General features: G+C 55.9%; 2 protein-coding genes across 2 annotated transcripts in view; both read right to left on the bottom strand.

Moving 5' to 3' along the window:
- LOC136109399 (uncharacterized) overlaps positions 1 to 10476 on the bottom strand; it is a 96183-nt gene extending 85707 nt beyond the window's left edge. The window contains exons 1-2 of the mRNA XM_065852033.2: positions 9989 to 10476; positions 9292 to 9394 (exon numbers count right to left, since the gene is read on the bottom strand). The gene's annotated coding sequence lies outside the window, so the exon portion shown is untranslated. The remainder of the gene's footprint in view (positions 1 to 9291; positions 9395 to 9988) is intronic.
- A 263-nt stretch (positions 10477 to 10739) lies between these two features.
- On the bottom strand, positions 10740 to 12630 carry LOC139829332 (uncharacterized). The gene is made up of 6 exons (XM_071816372.1): positions 12507 to 12630; positions 12070 to 12234; positions 11798 to 11916; positions 11410 to 11475; positions 11179 to 11317; positions 10740 to 11027 (listed from the first exon to the last, which is right to left on the bottom strand). Exons 2-6 carry the CDS (start codon positions 12079 to 12081, stop codon positions 10740 to 10742), a joined length of 624 nt encoding a protein of 207 aa, XP_071672473.1. The 5' UTR covers positions 12082 to 12234; positions 12507 to 12630.
- Positions 12631 to 21530: the final 8900 nt, after the last annotated feature.

Below are 21530 nucleotides of genomic sequence, written 5' to 3'. Positions count from 1 at the left end.
TGCCTTCAAAAGGTGTTCGGTCTCACTCTCGAGCAAGCGAGAGACACAGAGCGCCCTTGCCCGGAGTGCCAAGGTCTGATTACAAGCTCGCCCTCCCTTGCAGTGAACCCTCGCAGACTCTCAGCTGATGACACTGGGCAGTCTGATGTTACACGTTTCATCTTCTGGCCATTTGAAATACGTACGTTTCCACAGATACTTTTTCAGGTATGCGTTGTGCATCTGCGCATACACGTGAGAAAAGCAAAGACGTTCAGCGTCACTGGACCCGCGGTGTTGCTACACGGGGAGTGCCACGACAGATTAAAACTGACAACGGTCCTGGATACTCTGCTAGAGCCACGCAATATTTTTTACAGCACTGGGGGGTTTCACGTGTCACAGGTATTCCACATTCTCCCACTGGACAGGCTATCACTGAACGAGCACATTCCACACTGAAACAGATGTTATTAATACAAAAAAGGGGGAATATGACACCTCAGGAACAATCAGACAATGCAACACACACTTTAAATTTTTTTGAATCGTACTGTGCCTCCCTCCTCTATCGCAGCAGCGGAAAAACACTTCCCTGTTCCAGACCCACTGTCTCAGAGACCAAAGGTTTTGTACCGGGATCCCCTGCACAACAGTCAGTGGCAAGGGCCTGTAGAACCAGTCGCCTGGGGAAGGGGTGTGCTTGTGTTCTTCTTCCAACAGGACCAAAGCGGCTTCCTGCAAAATGTGTTAAACCTTTCTACCAGTTGGACAAACATGGTGCAGGACCTAATGCCAGAGATCCAGCATCTGTCCCTGCGACAGAGGGCAACAAAGAAACAGCAGAGACCAGAGGAAGAGGCACTGGCATATCAGAATGATACAGATTTACATGATTTGGACTGGGGACTAACTGGCGAAAAAACTTTCAATGCATTTGTTTTCCTTATTAGTATGGCTAACCAGCTTTCTCCAATATTTGTTAATAACTCTAGTTGTTGTAATTTGTATTATTCTGTTCTATTGTAGGTTGACTGCAACAGGAAATGACACATAAGGTATGATGGTCCACAGTGGGCATTCAAACTCACCAACAGAATGCCCCCTTTTGACCTTGGAGGCAAGAGGTGACTGCACCACCACTCCAAAGCAGTTTGCCAGACGACTGTGGTCGCAGGCTGGATTGTGAGGCAGTTACACATTCCCCTGAAATCTGGAGCTTTCAATGAGGAGGTTGAGGGCTCTTTAGCACCTTCTGTGCCCCACTGTGCCTGTCCCCGCATATATACACCCAGAATGGTACCAAGGTGTTGTCAATGAACTTCACCTCTGCCAACTGATGGGTCAGGAGGGGTGGGACCCTCGGTCAATTGACAGGGTCCTTGACAAAGGAGGTGCCCAGACTCGCTGAGAGGCTTCTGGACTATGTTGTAAGGGCCACAGCCACGTCTGGCCAAACAATGAAACGGGGTTCCCGCCGAAGACCCCCTTGGAGTGGTCTTCTTGGAGCTGCGGGTCTGTGAACTGGAGTCCTTTCCTTAGACAGGAACAGCGTCTAAGGAAACTTCTGGGATTAATGACACCTCACTTCTTTATCTGAGTGAGTGAGTGTTTCTTGTGAGCACCTGAAGTAAAAGGCCTCTAGTTTTGTTTCTTGTGAGGGACTACATGCACGTTGTGGATCCTCATTATTCTTATGATACTGTATTTAAATAACCTCCTTAGCTGATACCTGAACCTGTATTGTCTGTTACCAGAGTGCTAAATACGTGTAATGCCGTTGAAGTTGAATTATAGTGTTTATGAGTGACAGGAAGTAAAATAACAGTCTTAGCTAATGTGCAAGGCCTGATTTAGGATTTAGCCAGTACCCTGCAAAATAATTACATAGTTTGCAAGGATTAGGACTGTAAGACAAAAGGGCTAACATTATCTGATAGCATAAAGTGAGTAGACCGTAAAACTTCATTTTCAGCTCTCAGTCTGCATCTATGGGTTTTTGTGGGAATTGGATATGCTCGTGTGATGTTTTTTCTTGCAGTCCTTCGAATCCTCTGGAGAATGATACAGAATGCAAAGAAGAACAAAGGCAGGGTCCTTACTGCGCTCATTGGGAACCTGATGTATAAAACAAAAAAGGGGGAAATGTTGGAAAGTAAGATGTGGGAAAGCCAGATGTGCGGTTCCAGCCACCTGGATGATAAAGGAAGATCCAAACTGACATGACCATCCGGACGGTCAAAGACATAATAGTAACATCATAATATCTAAAGGGCCTTGGACAGATTACTTCAAAGTACGTTTCTCGTAATTGTAAAAAGTTATAGCCCAGACCCGTGAGAATGGTATCTCAGGCCGGATAACCGCCCCCAAGTGCATGGGATGTGTGAATGTCCTTGGGCCGGGCCTGTGAATGAGTGGAAAAACAAGTGAGGCAAACATCACATGAGTTCAGTGTGTTCTTAATAGCAATTAGTGGAAAAACACCTTTTGTAAACATCTCAGTCCAGGCCTGTACCTGTAAATCCTGTAAATTGTCAATGGTGAATAAAGAAGGCAGCCTAGGCCTAGGTCAGCTCTCTGCTAGGCCAGGCTCTGCGCCCCTTCCTGAACAAGCTCCATCTCCTTTTGTGTTTTCTCCTCTCTTTCTCTCACGGCTTTCTTCAGAGCTTGGACTCGCAGCTGATCATCTTCCTAGTGATGTTTCCCCCACCAGGAGATCACACTGGTACTGGACAAGCTCTCTGCTGCCCAAGCGCTCTCAGGGCTTTCCCCATCTGCAGTACAAAGCCCCATGCCCTGCCAGTCCTGTTCCTCACCCCGCCAGGCTCAAGGGAGGCTTGGACAGAAGTGCTGGCCCAAGACTGTCTCCCCAGGGGAGGGGAGAAGGTGGTGCTGTGGCTCAGGGTCACGTCCGCGGAGCTGATCAGGAGCAGGCGTACCTTTAACCTCCTCAAAGAGCCCTACAGAGCCCTCCAAGGCTTGCCAGACCTTGAAAGGGCCCAACAAAGCCTGACAGAGTCTTAGAAAGCCTGAAAAGCCTGAAAGAGCCTGACAGAGCACGACAGAGCCCAACAAAGCCTGACAGAGCTCGACAAAGCCCGACAGGGCTGACCTGCAGTCAGTTCTACGTTTGCTTGGTTTCTGGTGTTTCATCACCAGCCATCAAAATGTTGAAACTCAGATGTGTCATGAACTCCTCCTAACCTGTATATATCAACCTGTTCATGCAGAGCTATTGCACTGAGAGATAGGCAGAAGTTTACATCTGGCAACATAATGAAGTGTTACATATAATACTTCTCCAGTTTTTTACAGGAAATTGCCTGCTCTTTACTACTGTGTTATGGATTTATATTGTAAAATCGGTGTGTATCTCTCTAGTCGAGTTTAAATGCAAATACCTATTGTTTTGCAAATAAGTATTTTCTATTTCACACAATACTAGGACAATGACACTGTGAGTCATGTCAATAAATTTTGCTCTAAGAATTAATGGCAAATTTTAAAAAATGAATATGAAAAATAGTTATTCAAAACCCAAAGCTTTCTTTGCCTGTTTTTCCCAGCAGAGGGAAAATGCCTTTTGTCTGTTGCCTAAGCTGTGTTTTAGTCACCTTTCCTAGCAGATGGCAGTGGAGAGGGAAATCCTCTCCCTTTAGCAACCGCGCAGGAGCAGCCGTCGCACCGTGTAATGTATCACAGCAGCAGCCTCTCGGTTCTGCTCCAGCTCAGCAAAGCGTTGGCAGGATTGTTCTCAAGGCCCCCCTAGTGAATTCCATCCTCTCAGTAAAGCAGTGGGAAGTATCTCAAAGAGTTAACTGCATCACTTCGTATTGCAAACACTCCTCACGAGCATTTAGGGTACGACTGAGAGCTGAGAGAGGCCAGGTAGGATAAAGCGGTGAATTTGGGCATAGCAGGAAGTTGGAAAGAAGGTATCTATTCAGTTTTGCAGCTTCAGCAGTGCTGAGCCCAATGAAAGGAGCATGGGCAGGGTGTGGAATTGCTTGGGAGGATAGAGGAGAAAGCACAGGGGCCGCTGGTGCTCAAAAACCTTTCAGAAGAAGATTGGCAGCCATTTGGCACCAAGCAGTGGTTCTGCTGAGGCTGCTCCTGCTGGGATTCCCTGAGAACACCGAGCGATCCAGGTGTTATTCAGCACGTTGAGAAGGGGCTTCTTACCCCATCGTCGGTTTAGTTGAGCATATTTCTCTTTAGATGTTTTAATTAAAAAAAGATCTGAAAAATCACAACAGCAAAATGCGTTCCCCTGTATGTACCTCAGCACTGAAGGACTCTTTCAATTTGAAGAAGCCCTTCAGACCTGCTCTCGTACTTGTGCTGTCTTCCAGGGCCAGCAGGATTGTTTCAGGGTGACTGAGGAGGATTTGTGTCCTTTAAAACAGAAGTTTGCAAGTTTTTATGCATGTGTTACACTTTTTTTCCCGAGCAGATAAAACGCTGAGATTTTGGAAGCCTTCAGCACTGGTGTGGGAACTCAGGTTGACTGAGAGCCAGTGTATGGGCCAGACTGAGCTCCCGGGCTCAAGCAGCCGTGAGTTTGTTCTTGGCCTGGAACAACTGAAGCAAATAATTTGGGTTATGCCTGCCTGCAGTGACCTTGAGGATGCAAGGTCTGTGTTTCAGCTGACATGAGGGGTCTGCCCGCAGTTCTCTTGAGGCTGTGAGCCCAGCTGAGCTCCCTATGGCTGTGGCTGCGCTGCTCCTATCAGAGAGACAACTGGTTTGCCTGATTTAGTCTGGGTTTGCTTTGCAGTGCACTGGGATTTATGCAAACCCTTGATCTCTGCCTCCATTTCCCCAGCCACAGCGGAATTGTCCAACATGAAGTGCTGGGGTTATCAGCCGTGGCAGGGCAGCATTTCACTGTGAGGGCAGTGGACAGCGGTGCTAAAACCAGTTCTGGTCCTAAAACCTGTTCTTTACAGTCTGGCGCTGTGGCAGGATGCAATCCCCCCCTTTCCCCCCCTCCCGCCTTCATCATGGAAGGAGTAGACACATCTCCCTCTCTCTCTGCTACTTGGGGCTGACAGCTTCTTTTGTTTGGCCCCAGAGCCCCTGGCAGGGCTGTTATAGTCGAATATGACTCAAAGAAATTCAGAATAACTTTGATTAAGGATAAACGAGCAAAGCAGCCCGCGCAGGCCGGCAGCCCCCGCTCCCCCCGAAGGCACGCACGGCGGTTACAGACAAAACGCGTTTATATAGGGTGGGTAAGCACCCGCCCCCGAACCTCTTCCTGATTGGTCAGACGGTTGCTGTGCTGTCAGTCAGCCCGCCCCGCACAGCGGAGCACGTTCCCCTCCCCGTGAGCACGCAGCGTCTTTCCCGCCAAAACCTGCGAAAACTGCGTGTGGCAAACCATGGCGGTTTAACATTTACACAACTCAGTGAATCGTCAACTACTGACATATTCTTGGTTTGGTTAGCAAATTTACTTTAGTTATGCAATCTATAACAATCGCGGGTGTATTTTCCACCCGTGCTTCCACATAAGCACGTGTAACTTCCCAAGCACGTGTAACTTTCCGTGCACGTTTGCACGTGTATTTCTCCTCGCAGGAGTGCCAATGTGATGGAGCACGCTTGGGTTTGTGCCAAGGCAAACCTCCCCAAGGACTGGGTAGCAGATCTCTTTTGACTGCGAGTTCAAACAAGAAGGGAAAGATCCCAGTGGTTTTGTGAGGGCCTTGTTTTAACCCCTGACATAACCTGCTCCAGACCTGCTCTGTCATTTGTCATTCTGCACCCCCCCTCAATGGTGGCCGTGGCTTTCTGGGGGGCAGGGTTGGTGGAGGCCGTGGCGAGGAAGCCCTGAAGGGGCTGAAGCTCCCGCGGGCACAGGCCATGGAGGCGATGGGGCTGCTGCTGCTCTGCCGGCTCTCGGGGGTTCGCAGCTTGGAGAACGTGGCCACGGCATCCAGGAAGTTGGGCGGCGTGGCCGGCGTGTTGCTGGGGGTGCACATCTGCGTCTCCTGGATGTTCCCCACCAGGCTGGAAGGCGCCTCCTGCATTGCACGCGTGTCCTCTGCCAGGTCGACATGCGCCTCCTTCAACTTGCTCATCTTCTCGCAGGTCTGAGGGCAGCACTATAGCAGTGCGGAGCCCAGAGGGAGGGGGCATCCCGTGGGGAAGCACCCAGGGAGCAGCAAGAGCTGCCCGGGGCAGCCGTGCAGCTTCAGCTGTGCTTGCCATGGGCTTTAGGTCTTACAGCCCCCCCATCGCTGCCACATGTGGCCCAGGTTCTGGCGCCAAGGGCACCAGAGCTGCACATGACTGAGAAATGCAGTTGTGATTCCCGCTGAGGAGATGTTCAATGTTTACAGATATAACCAAATGAGGCACGGGCTCTGAACCTGGAAAAAGGAAAAGCTGGTTAAGTTCTATTTAAAAAGTTAGGAAACTTGTTTATGAAGTTATATTGATAGAGGGAACTAACACTTTAAGGATTAACCAACCACATTATAAGGGCCTACTAACGAACCAACACTTTAAGCCACATAATGAATATCTAGTTTAGAGCTGTATGTAACCAGTTAAGAAAAAAAACCAGAACCTCATTGAATGCCGAGATAAGAAGTTTTACAGCCCCAGCTGTAACCTTGAGGAGACAAGATAGCCAAGATTTACAGCAAAAGGGGCGCCAGTCTGATGCCTGGATTCGCCATTCTAGAGTGAAGAAAGCCTGCGAAACACCACGGAGGGTAACCCGGGTGCAACCTGGAAAACTCTGCTTTTCACAATCACCTTTTGGTCCTTCTGGGGGACCAGCCTGGGTGGCGCTTCCCGCGTTGGGAAGAAGAAACCCAAAAGAACAAAACAAGTAGAACTTTTGGTAGATATGGGGGCAACACTAATGAAAACCTGGAAAGAAGAAACTTCAACCCCATGATGGGAGGGGCCTTTTTCTTGTTTTGTTAACTACAGAACCAGCTGTTCGGAGGGCAGAGAAAGGATGGACACACGTCTCTCAAGTTAAAGGACCCCTGACGGAAGAAAGAACCTTGAAAGTATCTCAAGAACCGGGCAAACTGAAATTGAAGTTGACTCGGGGTTGTAAATGGACTGTGGTATAAGCACATCCACAAAGGGAACTTACCAACAGGATTGTGTAATAAATGTCTAAGAATAGAAGATCAGGAAACCAGAGCTCGGCTGAGGATTCCAGTTGCCACTGGAAGAATAGAAAAAAAACAGCAAAGAATGGTGGGAGGTATTTACTGAAGGGGTGAATGGGAATTTAGAGAGTCCACCAGTGATGAAAAGAGTAGAGTGCAGACAGAGAAATCAAATTCCCTGTTGCTCCTGTTGTTCCTAGGAAGTGAAGGCCAAGAGTTGGGAAACAATATTCGCCACGCTAACGGCAAAAATAGGAAAGGCGGGGACACGGCCCTCGCTGCCGAGAAGACGACGAACTCGGCTGCCGGCTGCAACCTGCTCGGCCAGAGAGCGTGGAAACCTGGACCTGATCCTCTTGCCAGGAGCGGTGACTTATTGTTCCCAACCTAGCCTGGCTAATCCCTGTACCAAGTGCTACAAGCATGTGAGAATAGGAAGACTAACCCAGTATGTTCTAAATTATCACACTCATATTAATTCTGGATGTTATGATAGAACAAAATTGGAGAAGTGTGAAATCCAAGGGCAGAAATTACGGGTAGCAACTAACCTAGAGAAAGGCGGACTCGGTGTAGGCTCTGCCTCCTGCCCCAGGGGAGAACAGAGGATCTGTTTTACACAAGCTGGTAGGAGGGGCTATTCAGATGGAGGGGGAGTGCAAGACAAAACTCGAAACAGAGAGGAGTTTAATAAATGCCCCATAGGAGGAATGCAAACTTGGAAAGATGGTGAATGGCCTGCACAAAGAATATTTGAATACTATGATCCAGCCACATGGGCCCAAGATGGAAACTGGGGATCCCGTACCCCTATATATATGCTAAACCAAATTATTCGGTTGCAAGCAGTGGTTGAAATAATAAGCAACCAGACGGCTGAGGCACCGAATCTCATAGCGAGACAATTGTCTCAGACCAGAGCTGCAGTGTACCAAAATCAGGGAGCGTGAGATTGTCTTTTAGCTGAAGAGAGGGGGGCGTCTGTGGGAAACTGAATACTTCGGAGTGTTGTTTGGAAAGAGATGACAATGGGGAAGCCATAATGAAAATAGCAGAGGAGATAAAACGCGTTGCACATGTACCAGTACAGAAATGGAATTCTATACTTACTAGCCATTGGTGGGGTAACTTATTTGGGGGAGCCTGGTGGAAGAAAATAGGGTTCATGATAGTATGTGCATTTCTGGGTTTACTGTTTGTGCCACGTATGACCCCGTGCTTTGTTTGGTTAATTCATTCAGTAGTCCAAGCCATGCAAATCTCAGGCACGCCTATAGATCCTGAAATGGCAGCAAAAGGAACGGGGTATAAATTAATGATTTTAAAAGATAACACCAAACTGGACCTGGCCGCCGCACTGGGAAGAAGAAACCCAAAAGGAAAGTGCTAGAACTGCAGTGAGCGGGGTCACCACGCCAAAGAGCGCGAGCTCCCGCTGCAGCCCAACAGATGCCATTGCTGCCGGGGCACCAGCCACCCGGTCATCAGCTGCCCCAGAAGAGCAACACGAATGTTTTGTTCAACATCAGAATTTGTTTGTTCTTTGAGGGAGAAAGATACATCTTCTCATGTCGAAGCAGCCTTCTTACTTGTGGTCCGAGAAAAGGTTAAACAGGGAATCATCACGTTAGTACAAGAATTTACTAACCTTCCCGAAAAGGGGGGAGCTGATAGAGGGAACTAAGTAACTAACTAACCCATTATGTTAAGAAAAAACAGAACCTCGTCGAATGCCAAGGTAAGAGGTTTTACAGCACCTAGATGTAAACTTGAGAAGACGAGATAACAGAGATTTACAGCAAAAGGGAGGAACCAGTCTGGTTTCAATCGACTTGGCAGCTTGGGTTCCAGTCAATTCAACATAATGAGCCAAAGGTAAAGAGTTCACTGTGATGAGGCTGAAGGAGCCTTCATCCAAAGACCCCTCCTCAAGACCACCAGATGGCACTGCGCAGGTGCCACAGGGAGGGGTCAAGGAGGAGACTATGGAAATGATCACCTGGGACTCATTTTAATAAGAAGCGGGAAAGGTTATGAATATGTAGGGACGTTCCTGGGGTCATTATGAATATGTAACACCTTACTGTATTTAAACACACCTCATATTGTTAGAAGTTGCGCATGAATGGTGGAACGATCGCCCTTGCGCCCGACGTCGAAATGAACATACCTGCTTTATAACCTCGTGAGTTGGGAAGTTTATGACTTCACAGGTTGTAAAGTTGTTTCCGCTCATCATCACGGCCAGAGAGCCCTGCAGCCCCGGCGCAGCTCTGAAGTGAGAAACAACAGATGTAGAAGGCAACCCCAGCTCCTGCAGCATCCTTTTCTTACTCCTGCAGGGATCACCGCCCCTTAAGGGTTGGGGAGGAGGAGGAGATCCCTTCGGTACCTGCAGTCTGCTGGTTCACTGCTGGGGCGCAGTGCTAGGGGCGGGAAATATGAAAATAAACCGGAGCAGCAGCGCTCCTGGGGCGGGGGGTGTTCCCTGCAGAGCATCCCCCCGGGAGCCGGCCCTCGGCTCAGCCCGACCCAAACCCGCCCCACGCCCACCCGGCGGAACCTCAGGAACCAGGGGACAAGTGACCCCAAGATGGGGGTGGTCGGGCAGAGAACGGGTTCCCTCTGGCTGGGAAAGGGGGCGTTGAGCTGAGGGGGAATGGGAGGTTTGGAAAAGGGGAAGGGGGTTCCCTGGCAGGCAGCGAGGCTGCAGGGGGGGTCCCGTCCCCTCACGCAGCCACGCGAGCTCCGCCAGGGGCTGGAGCGCCGCTCCCCGCGGCCGCCGTCCTGTCCGTGCGAGAGACCGCCCCGCCGCCATCTCTAGTGAGGGCACAGCGGCCGCGCTCTCCCCGCCCCGCGACAGACACCTCATCAGCCACCGCCCGAACGGCGCCGGTACCCGAGCAGGAGGACTCGGAAGGACGTTAACTCCCCCTCCTCGGCGGGGTGCGCCGCCCGCTTCCCAAGAGCGGCTCCCAGAGAGACCGGCTCCCCTCCTCCCCGGCGGCACGGGGCACGGCCTCAGTGCGGCGGCTTCACTGCCCGCGCCCAAGATGGCGGCGCGACGGGAGCGGGAAAGCGTGAGGCGCTGCAGGCGTCAGGCCCAGCCCAGGAGCCCCCAGCCGCTCCTGCTCCCACGCACCCCCCCGCTTGCTTTACATTTGTGTATCGTATATAAATGCAGAGACAAGGAGCAGCGGCATGGAGCAGGCTGCTGGGTACGAGGTGTTCCCTCAGCACACACACCCACACCCCCCCGTCCCGGGCCGCTCGGCACGAAAGGGAAGGTGAGGGAAGAACGAAAACTAAAGGCACAGAGGCGTCCTGGCTGAAGCCGAGCTGTGCTCATCTACCCTTTGAATGACAATTCCAAAGGCACCAAAGGATGGGCCTTTGCTGGCTCTGCCCTGGTGCCCACTGTTTGCTCCCCGTGCTCCCTCTGGGGGGCCCCGGGTACCACCGGCTCCACCTGGGCACCCCCAAAGTGCCTTTTGAGCTCTTATTTTTCTCCTGAAAAAGCAAACACAGCGGGGCTTTCTGCCATCCTGCCCCAGGGACCCCCACTCAGACCACACTGGCGCTTGGTTGCTCATCACCGTTTATTGCAGCCGCTGCCGCTCAGCGCCCGGGACGGTGGGACCGGGGCCGGGACCCCTGTCCTGCGCGGCTGTCAGGGGGTGATTCACCGCGGGGGGGCTGGATGGGCGGCAGCAGACTCGGTGCCAGGGTGAAGCGTCTGGGAGACGGGACTGGTCGGTGCAGCAGCACGGCCGAGAGCAGCGAGGTCGAGGTGTCTGGGGTGGCCCTTGGCGTTGGGGGCAGCTGAGAGCCCCCCATCATGGCGAGCTGCTCGTCCTGCCGGTTCCCATCAGTGCCGTCCTGGCCCGACAGCTGCATCGCGTCCTTCTGGGAAGGGGAGAGCGTGTGAGCCAAACACGGGGCCCCGTTCCGCATCCCCCAGCAACCCTCCCCCAGCCAGCTCTCCCTGGGGAAACTGAGGCACGGATGGATCCCCCCGCAGGCTCAGCATCCCCCTCCCCACCTCCGTCATCCCTACCTTGTTGGGGCTGCGGGCGCTGGGTGGGGACGGCCGTGGAGTGCTGGGCGGTTGGGGCTGGAAGCGCAGGGGCGTGAGGGTGTGTGGGCCCCCGCAGCTCCGCGGAACAGTGGGGTACCTGCACTCGCCCGTCCGCTCCCTGTGGGACAGGACACGGGGTGCTCAGTGCCCGGCAGGTGGCACCCCATGTGTCACTCGACGCCAGAGAGGGGTCAGGGGGCAGTTACTCACGGTCCAGGCGCCAGCATGTGGAGGGGCCGGTCGCAGGACAGGCAATGGAAACCAGGCAGCAGCTGCCTGGAGGGGGGAGAAAAGGGCTGGGGAGCTCCTGGGGGGCACAGCCCCACCTGCACACCGTCCCCTGCCACAAAAAGCCTCTGCACCCACCCCCCAAGATTGGTTCAGGAGGGCTCCTCCCACACGTGCCCCCTCATTGTGGCGCCTCCATCGCTGGGAAGCTGCAGCTGGCAGGAGCACAAGGCACAGCCACTTGCTCAGCATCCCCAGGGGCGCTGCCCACTCGGCTCCCACGCCAGGGTACCACAGCGGCACGAGCTGGGACAGCCAGCAGGAACAGGGCCGGCACTGCCAAAGCCACCGCTGTCCCCATCGCACTCACTTCCTAATCCCAGCGGCATCGTCACGCTCTGGCTGCAGCTCCTTCTGGAGCTGCCCGCTGAGGCTCTTCCACCGCTCCTCCTGCTGCTCCCGGAACGCCCCCAGCTCCCGGCGGTCCAGCTGTGGACGGGTGACACCCTCAGCCATCTACCCCAGGATGGGACATGGCGGTCCCCAGGGGGACAGCCGGGAGGGGGCACCCTCGCAAGGATGCTGCCTCAGGCTGCCAGGCCCCCAAGGTGCCAGTTCTGCGTGGAGGGGTCGAGCCCTCACCTTGCAGTCCATCTGTCTCTGCAGCTCTTTCTGGAACCGGTGCCAGCTCTCCTCCTGGTCCGTCACCCGGCTTGTCACCTCCTCCACCGCCTTGTTCAGCCGCTCCTCGCACGCCTCAAACTGCCTGCGACTGACTTTGTCAGCCAGGGCGGCTTTGTCTGCTTTCTAGCAACGGGGAAAAGCGGGAGAGCGGTGGGGACAGGATGCAGGGACAACGCGAGAGGGAGAAGTGGCTGCGTGGCCCTCTTCACCCCATCACCCCCGTGGGGTTGCTCCCACCAGCCAAAGGGACTCGGGGTCACAGAGGGACCCGCAGCAGGGCTGGAAATCCTCCCTCCCCCCGGATGCTTCTGCCAGCCGGCACCCAAGGGACAAGGGGCGTTTGTCACCGTGCTCGGGACACCCTTGGCTGGCACCAGGGCCCCTCGAGCCCCTACCTCATCGATTTCCAGCACCAGCAGCTGCTCCTTGTCTGCTTTCTGCTTCTTGAGCCTCTCCAGGGCCTGGGACAGAGCCTTCCAAGGCAGACAGCAGCCCGTGACGCCACGGCAGGGTCGGAGCTGCCCCCCGGCCAGCCGAGCACCCCCTGCCTCCCCAGCCCATCAGAAACCTCCAGGAAAGGCATCGGGAGGCTGTGCAGGGCTGCGAGCAGGGTGGCAGGGGGACAGATCCCTTGGGGTCCCAGCCTGGGCTCTGCCTGCGGGTTACAGCCACCCACCTTGATGTCCTTCTGCTCCTGCTGGCGATCCTGCTGGAGGTTTGCAAGGGCCGAGCTGAACTTCTCGTAGTCCTTTTGGAGCTGCATGATGCTGGCCTGGAGGCACTTGAGCTGCTCGTCCTGCTGCAGGGACTAAGAGGACAAGGCGGTGCTGAGCAAGGGGGGTGGCTGCCCCACGGGGACAGAGCCAGGGTATTTTGGCTGGTGGCCACGGGCTCTCAGGGCAAGCAGGACATTTGCTCCAAGGCTTTAACTCCCTTCCATGCTGCTGACTCCCACAAGCCGGTTAGGGGGGCAGCGAGGGGCTCCCCCACGTTACAGCAAAGCAGAAATGCCTGGGGGCTCCTGGCAGCTCAAGCCCCCTACACCACGTCTCCTTACCTGTCTCCTCCACTTTGGGTAACTCTCCACCTTGCCGCTCGCCTTCTGGGCCAGGGACTCCAGCTGCGCCTCGAGCTTCTCGCAGCGCTGGAGGAGCTTCCCCAGCAGCGCCCTGGTGTCCCAGTTGCAGCCGGGGCACCCCGCGTGCTCGTGTCCCCCGCTCTGCGCCGTCGCCCTCGGCTCGTCCAGCTGCTGGCAGGGGAGGAGGAATCAGCTCTGAGCCGGGCTGGATGCCGCCCACAAGCGCAGGTGCCGTGGAGGCTCCATGGCCCCATCCGGCCAGGGGACGTGGCCGGGACCCCGCCAGGACTCCCACGAGCCAGCGGGGGCTGGGAGCGCTGCCCCTGGGCCTCACCTCTGCCTGCAGCTGCTGTGCTGTCTCCATCACCAACTGATTCACGTACTCGGCCGCAAACTTCTCCAGTTCGGCCTGGGTCGGCTCCTGCTGCTTCCCCAACTCCTTCCGCTCTGCCTTGACCTTCTGTCCCTTGGGCCTGGCCAGCGAGACGGGGGCAGGGGCAGGCTTAGCCTTCGTGGGGGTGTCCCTCGGCCCCCAAACTGGGATGCTCCCAGACCCCAGGCTCCCTCGCAGCCCTGCGGGGTAGGAAACCCTCTCCCATCCTTTTACCGCGGCTGTTGGGTCATCTGGGCGCTGCCGTCTGCTTTCCTGCCGGCTCCAGCCCCCCTCATCTTTCTGGGAGCATCCTCCACCTTCCTGATCTGGGAACGGCAGTGGGGGCGGTGAGGGCACAGCCCCCTGTGTCATTCCGGCACGGGGACCCTTCGGCTGCCCCCTCCCTGCCCAAACTGGCATCCCCGCAGCCCCTCGGGGACTGCTGCCGGCTCACCTTCTCCTCCTGCCCGTGGAGGGCCCCGGCCATGTCTTGCAGGAACGACATCTGGCACTTGAGGTCGGCCAGGATGCTGGTGATGCTCTGCCGGCCTAGAGGGACATGGTGCAAGGGGATGTGCTGTCGGTGAGGGGGTCTCAGCCTTGGGGCCAGGCTCTGAGCATGACGAGCCCCTGAGCCAGGGTGTCCCCACGCCAAACAACCCCCACCAGCCCCCCCGTGCTCTCACCTCCCTCCGGGAAGAGCCGGCGCACGTTCTCAAGATCCGCATGTTCAGCTTTTGTAGATTTAAGCTGCTCCACCTGCTCCTTCAGACCAGCGCAGAGGTGGCCGAGCTGCCCAACCTGGGAGAGAACCTCCCGCATCTCCGACTCGTAGCTGGAGGTGCTGGTGGTGCCCCAGGGCTTGGCCGGCTCTTGGGCATCCCCTGGGATGGTGGCTTGGGAGGTGGAGGAGCCAGGCTGCACCCCAGGGGTGGTGGTGTGGGTCCCAGCTGATCCTGGCTGCACCCCCGAGGTGCTGGCCTGGGCATCAGGGGCCCCTGGCTGTGTCCCCAGGGCGGTGGTGGCCTGGGTGCCCGGGGATCCTGGCTGCATCCCCGAGGTGCTGGCCTGGGTGTCAGGGGCCCCTGGCTGTGTCCCCAGGGAGGTGGTGGCCTGGGTGCCCGGGGATCCTGGCTGCAACCCCGGGGTGGTGACGCCGGTACCACAAGATCCTGCGTGATCTGCAGGAGCGCCTGACAACTTCACAGGGGTCACTGGTTCCCCCTGTGTCCCTGCTTGCATCCCCGGGGAGCCAGACCCTGCAGTCCCCTTGCTGGTCTCCATGTCAGGCTGTGTCCCACGTCCCTTCGGCCCCAGTGCTGAGCGCTTCCTGGCCTGGGTGTCCGTGGCCACCTGGGTGGGCTCGGCGGGGGCAGACTGGCCCCCAGCGCCCTCCTGGGAAGAAGAGGCAAAGGGCAGCAGGGTTACTGGCAGCTGGGCAGCCGTGAGGACAGACCCCAGAACCCCCCGCCGTGTCCCCAGCCCCTGTCCCCAAACCACCACCTCGCGGGGCCAAACTCGTGTTGAACATGAGAGCCCAAATGCAAAGGGATCACGGGCTCAGCCCGGCTATGGAACCCGGGGGATTGGACCCCCAGGGATGGGAGCCCCAACATCACTGCCCAGCACCCCCAACCCACAGCTTTATCTCCCCTCCTTCCCCTCCCATGGTTCTGTTTAGATGGCTCTCTAGTTCAGAAGTGCCTTAGCAACCCCTGGGACACCCTTCCCACTCTTCCCTCCTGCTGCCCTTCACGCTGGTGACACCGATGGCCGTGGGGCACGGGCACAGTGTGACAGGGCAGCGGGAGCGGGGAGGGACGAGGGCCCGGCTCCCTCCCGGGGCACCAGGGGACGCTCACCAGGCCAAGGGTCTCCTGTATCTCCTGGATGTCCTCTGCCAGGCCAGAATGCGCCTCCTGCATGGCCCGCATGTCCTCTGTCAGGCCGACATGCGCCTCCTTCATCTCCTGGATGTCCTCTGCCAGGCCAGAATGCGCCTTCCGCATCTCCTCCTTCATCTCCCGCACGTCCTCTGCCAGGCCGGACTGCACCTCCTTAAACTTGTTGATCTCCTCCCAGAGATCCTGGAGCGAAGCCCTTTCCTGGGAGAGCGGGTGGGGGGTGAGCCCAGGGGAGGGTCCCTGGGGACCTGGACCCCGCTGTGCTCTGCTGCGGGAGCTCGGGCTTAACCCAGCCCTTGGGCTGAGGGCGGCACGAGGGCAGCGCGGAGCCCAGAGGAGGGGGCGTCTCGTGGGGGAGCACCCAGGGACCAGCAAGAGCATCTACCTTGGAGACGGCTCTCTCCTTCTCTTCTCTTGTTTTTGGCATGGCCTCCTTGGCCACGGAGGAGACCTCGGAGTTGCTCCCGGTCCCCTCCAGCATGTCCTTCTCGTCCAGCTGCTCTGCTGGTTTCCAGAGCTGCTGCGCAGTGCCCAGGGCTCCGTCTTCCTCCTTCTCCTGGCCAGGCTGGTCCTCGCTGTCCTGCTCCTTTGCCAGGCTGGGGGTCGGGCTCTGCCCTGGCTCCAGGACAGACGGCTCCTGCTGGCCCAGCTGCCCGATGATGGCCTCGAGCAACTTGTGCAGGGCCACCAAGTCGACAACCCCCAAATGGGGTGTCCCGATGGCGGCGTTCAGCAGCTCCAACAGACCGAGTGTGGCCATCGCTGCTGCTCTGCTGGAAAACACTGAACTTGATGTGGGAAGACGGGAGCTTTTCTGTCCGCAGATGATGTTGGAGGGAATGGCAGCCAGCAGCCTTTCTCCTCCTCCTTCTTGCCACAGAAAGTGATGCAGTCACCGAACAGATCCAAGTGCCGAAAGCAATCCAAGTGACTAAAGTGATCCAGTCACCAAAGCAATCCAAGTTCCGAAAGTGATCAAACCACCGAAAGCGGTTCAACCACCAGAAGTGGTTCAACCACCAGTAGCGATCCCACCACCAAAAGTGATGCAACCACCAACAGCGATCCCACCACCAAAAGCGATCCAACTGCCAAAATGAGTCCACCACCACAGTGATCCCACCACGGCAAGTGATCCCACCACGGCCAGTGACCAAATGGGCGAGGGGCACAGGTGACAGGGGACAATATAGTGTCTCTGTTGCCCGGCAACAGCCGCCCCAGCAGCCAGCGGGCGCCGCCCTGGCCATTGTGATGAAGTTATCCACGGGATGGGAGGTGCTGAGGGTCCCTCCTGCCTTTCCCACTTTACCACCTACAGTGCAGCTGGTGACACCTCAAATGTTGTGGCAGTCCCTGCAGAGCCTGCCCAGATGCAAAATAGAATCGGACAGGTCACAGGGAATGAAATCTCATTTCACTGAATTAAATACCCTCAGTTTTAATTGCAGAGAGGGTGGCTTTATCCGTGTTGTGTACTCAATCAAACTCTCCCGACGTTTAATCCTTTCCTTTCCCCACGGCACAGTGGCCTCGGAGGCGATTCCCCTTCGTGGCAGATGTGCAGTGACTGGCTCACGAGTGCACCAGCACCTGGGAACCTGGGCTGAAAACAAGGCCAAAGTGCCTGGTTTAGGATGCCTTTCCCTGCGGCTGATCAAGGCAGACGGATGTCTTTGGAGAGGGAGCTGTTCTGAAGGGATTTCTTCTGCCTCTCTTGACTGCTGGCACGAGCCAGCAGCTGCTGACCAGGAAATGTGCTCATCGCTTGCTCCCTCGTGAACACTGTCCTGGCCTTTTCAGCTATAAAGACATAAACCAGAGTATGTTTCCTGTCCTCTGTGCAAGAAGGTGGTTCAAGTGCAAAGGTGATCTTGCCTGTAAGCAGCACGAACTGCTCTAGAGACAGCTCTTTGCTGGGGATGGAGCTGTGAGAGAGGTTCTCCAGCGGGCACGGCTGCCTCCCTTTTGAAACACGGGCAATCTTTTGCTGGGATTCCCGTCCCTCAGCCTGATGGCCGCACTGCAATGGGCAAGCCTTCATCCCGGGCCAGAGATGCTGGGTCCAGAAGTCATGGCTTGCTCCTGGGAGGGTCTTTTTGTGTCAGCCACCTCCTGTGTTTCACCGCGCATTTCTCACAGTCAATGACTTTCATTTCTTTTCCCTCTACGCTCTCCTGCGGTTTTGCCGTGAAGAGCAGATGCCAACAGTCTATTCCAGCCTTAGGGGATCTTGCAGACTTCTCCTTTGCTGTCTGTGGGGCTGGTGATTGCCTTCTGCTGCCCCTGGTTCATTTTGAACACTAATTCCTGGCAGACGTGGTTGGTGCTGCTGAGCAACGCTCTTGGCTTTTTGCTGGTGCTCAGTAGGACACCTACAAGAAAGCAGGTATCAAAAACCTCTCGGTTCTTGTGTTGATGGTGTTGTGAGGAACCATTTAGTTCTCATTTTCCTCCTGAGCTCCTGGGGTTTTTGGCAAGATTGGCCTCAAAAAGGGCCGGGTCTGTCCTGGGGGGAGGTGGGGAGGGCACTAAGTTCCGCTCAGAGTGGGTGAAGAGGGTCCTGTGGGACCCCAAAACTCTCCCCACCCATGGTGCTGGTCCTCATTGCATCACCCCGTCCGTGCTGCTCCATGCACGGGGCAGCTGGCATCAGAGCAGCGTCCCCTCCCCAAACCCACTGCACCCCAGCGCTTTGAGCACCCTGGATGTCCAAAATGTTCTTCGCAGCCCGAGCTGGCCCTGCCTGGGCTGGAGATCCTCCCCAGGCAGCCCCCACGTTCTGGGGGTGCCACCCAGGCCCCGCAGCGCTGGGTACCCCAATACCCGCCAGAGCTGGGCTTCGAGCATCCCCTGGTGCGGGATGCAGCCAGATCTCCAGCGACGGGGAGGTTGCCAGGTTGGGACTCCAAAACACCACCCATGACCGATCTGACACCCCCGCAGATGTGCACCCCCAGCAACACGCCGGCCACGCCGCCCAACTTCCCCGACGCTCTGGCCACGTTCTCCAAGCTGCGAACCCCTGAGAGCCGGCAGAGCAGCAGCAGCCCCATCGCCTCCATGGCCTGTGCCCCCGGGAGCTTCAGCCCCTTCTGGGCTTCCTCGCCCCACAACCCCCAGCCCGCCTGGCTGCCCCCTCCTCACCCACCGCCCATGGCCTCCACCACCCCCTGCCCCCCCAGAAAGCCACGGCCACCATGGACGGCCAGAGATCAGACTGGGCTGGCGGAGGTGGGGGCGTCAGGGGGGTCCAGGGCCAGGGCGTTGGGAGCAGGGGCTCCCCTGAGAATCGCACTGGAAGAATTTTCTAGGTATTATTTCTAGGGTGGGGGGGCACACACTGCTGGGGAGGGCACTGGCCCTCGAGAGCCTCTAGATGGCCTTTTCTCCCCTCCTTTTTTAAAAAATATATATCTAATGTATATAAATCCAGAGAGAAGGAGCAGCAGCACTGAGGTGGGTGCTGGGTGAGGGGTTTCTTAATGCCCCCTCCCACCAGCATCGCTGCAGCGGGGCGGGAGAGCGAGGGGGAGGCAAATGACAAAGAAACTGATGGCTGGAGGCAGCTGTCAGCACCCGGATCATGGCTATGGGGGCACCCTGGACTAGGGGGGCACAGCCGCTGGGCCCCCTGCCTCTGCATGTCCCAGACCCCGGATGGAGCCCCCAAAGCGCTCCCCTCCTCCGGCTCCCAAAATCAGCCCGGCTTCTTGCACAGCCCCCCCGGGCCCCCTCACCCCGTCCTCCCTCCCTCGACACCGCCAGGGCCCAGGGGGATTCTCCAAGGTGATGTCCCCCCCATCGCTGCCACTGCCACTCACGGCCCTTCCCAGGGGAGGGGGTGCTGGGGGGGTTTTAGTCTTCAAATCAATCTTGCTTATAAAAAGAAAACAAAAATACAACCAAGCCAGGTTGAAGGTTCATTATTAATGCAAAAATAAGAAAAATAATTTAAAGAAACCCCCACTTTTTAAACCCCAGCTGCCCCACGCTCTGCAGACAGCACGGGGACTGATCCCCTCCCCAGCTCATGCAGTTCTGACTGGGCAGGCCGGGCTCCATTGATGGATCCTCTGGTGTTCACCAACCGGGCACAACTGCTCAAGGGAAACCCCATTGCTCAGGGTTCCACCACCCACTGTCCTTCATGTGTATTTTAGCAGCCCAGTTTGCGGCTCCATTTCCCAGAGGCTGGTGCCCGGCAGGGGATGTGATCCACCCACGCAGTGCCCACGTGTCTGAGCTTGTTTCAGAAATGAGTCCCACTGTGAGACTCAGCTCTCCCTGGGTGCTGTGTCAGCACAGCCTTGCTGTCCATGGCCCAGGACAGTGCTCTGGGCAGTGGCATCGGGCACCGGGCGCCTTCCCAGCCATCCGGTGGTTGCTTCCACCATTGTCAGCACGTGGTGTTTGCCTTGGCAGGTTTGCGGGAGTGTGATCCGGTCAATCTGCCAGGCCTGCCCAGATTTGTATTGAAACCACCACCCTCCATCCCACAGCAGCTTTAACCGTTTGTCTTGTTTAATTGCAGCACAACAGTGTCCGTAGTGAAGCCCACCCCTCCATCACAAGCCCGTGTACGTGTTGCAGCTCTGATGACCTGAGCCATCAGGGCTCACCGGGCTACCAACAGTTGCTGCTTCGCATCCACCTCAGCCACTTTCATTTTAGCAGCCGCATCCCCCTGCTGATTGTTTTCATGTTCCTCAGTGGCCACATTTTTTGGCCCATGAGCACCTGCATGATGGACTTTTCCAAGCGGGCTCTCTAGCCCGGCAGCCAGAGAGGCTGTTTCAAAAAGACGGACCCAATTTGAAATTATTATACTTGTACAATTTTTGTGTAACTGTAGTGTATCGCCATTGTGAAATCTACTGCATTGAAACTGGGTCCATCTCTTTTAAACACCCGCTAAATACACCATCAGCTCAAGCCTGACTACGCAGACCAGTGCTACACAACCCAACAAAGCGATGACTTCAGAGCATCTTCTGCAGGTGATGAACCGCACATCAGCACTAACAAAAGCATCCACCCCGAAGAAAGTAACACAAGGTTTGCATCAGCATCTTTCAAGCCAATGTAACAAGTGCATTTGCTTTCATGCTGCTAGATGGCCCCCAAAGCACAGAAATCTGTCATGATCTAAACCCTTTGGAGCTGCTCCGTCCTGCAGCATCGCGGGAGGTGCTGTTCATCTCAGCAACTTGTGATCTTGGGGAGTTTTTGATGCCTTGAGTTGCTGGAGCATGTCCAGAGAAGAGCAAGAGAGCTGGTGAGGGGCTGGAGCACAAGTGTGATGGGGGCGGCTGAGGGACCTGGGGGGTTCAGCTGGAGAACAGGAGCTGAGGGGAGACCTTCTGATCTCTGAACTGCCTGAAAGGAGCTTGGAGCCGGGGGGGGTCGGGCTCTGCTCCCCAGGAACAAGCGCCAGGAGCAGAGGAAACGGCCTCAAGTTGCACCAGGGGAGGTTGAGGTTGGATTTAGGAACAATTTCTTCCCCAAAGGGCTGTGGGGCTTTGGAACAGGCTGCCCAGGGCAGTGCTGGAGTCACCAGCCCTGGAGGCTTGGACAGACAGACAGGAGGTTCTCAGGACATGGGGCTGTGCCAGGGGTGGGTTATGGTTGGACTCAATCTTGAAATGATTCTGTGATTATTGAATCAGGGTTATATTATCCACACTTTGTGGATGACACAAGTACAACACAAGTGGCACCTGTTTACAGCCCAACTCTACCAGAACTCTCTTGCCAGCTCTCTGATTTCATCTCCATGTGTGGCTGCATCATGCGGTCAATTTAATTCAGAATTTAATTGCAAAGATAGTAAAACAACCTCCTTATAGTTACCTTCATAAGTGATTTCACATACCATGTATGACATCTTCCCATATGTTACTTCCCTTCCAAGGCATCTCAGATGCCCAGGTCCCAGCTTCGCACCGTGTGCTGAGCTACAGCCAAGGGCAGGACTGGCTCCAGCGCTGCCTTTTCACTCATTTCTTGCTGTCTCTGTTGGCTGCAGCATCTTAGAAGTGCCCGAGCATCCACACCCACGGGG

This window comes from Patagioenas fasciata, chromosome 18 (assembly GCF_037038585.1).
Source record: "Patagioenas fasciata isolate bPatFas1 chromosome 18, bPatFas1.hap1, whole genome shotgun sequence".
NCBI classification, from domain to species: Eukaryota; Metazoa; Chordata; class Aves; order Columbiformes; family Columbidae; genus Patagioenas; species Patagioenas fasciata.
The sequence above is the reverse complement of the archived record's forward strand: the minus strand, read 5'-3'. Positions and strand labels throughout refer to the sequence as shown.

Excerpts from the sequence above, each read along its gene's own strand:
- LOC139829332 (XM_071816372.1), bottom strand. Across the intron at positions 11,318-11,409 it reads CACATGCTGGCGCCTGGACC|GGAGCGGACGGGCGAGTGCA; the intron begins GTGAGTAACTGC and ends CCTGTCCCACAG. Across the intron at positions 11,028-11,178 it reads GCGCCCGCAGCCCCAACAAG|AAGGACGCGATGCAGCTGTC; the intron begins GTAGGGATGACG and ends TCCCCTTCCCAG.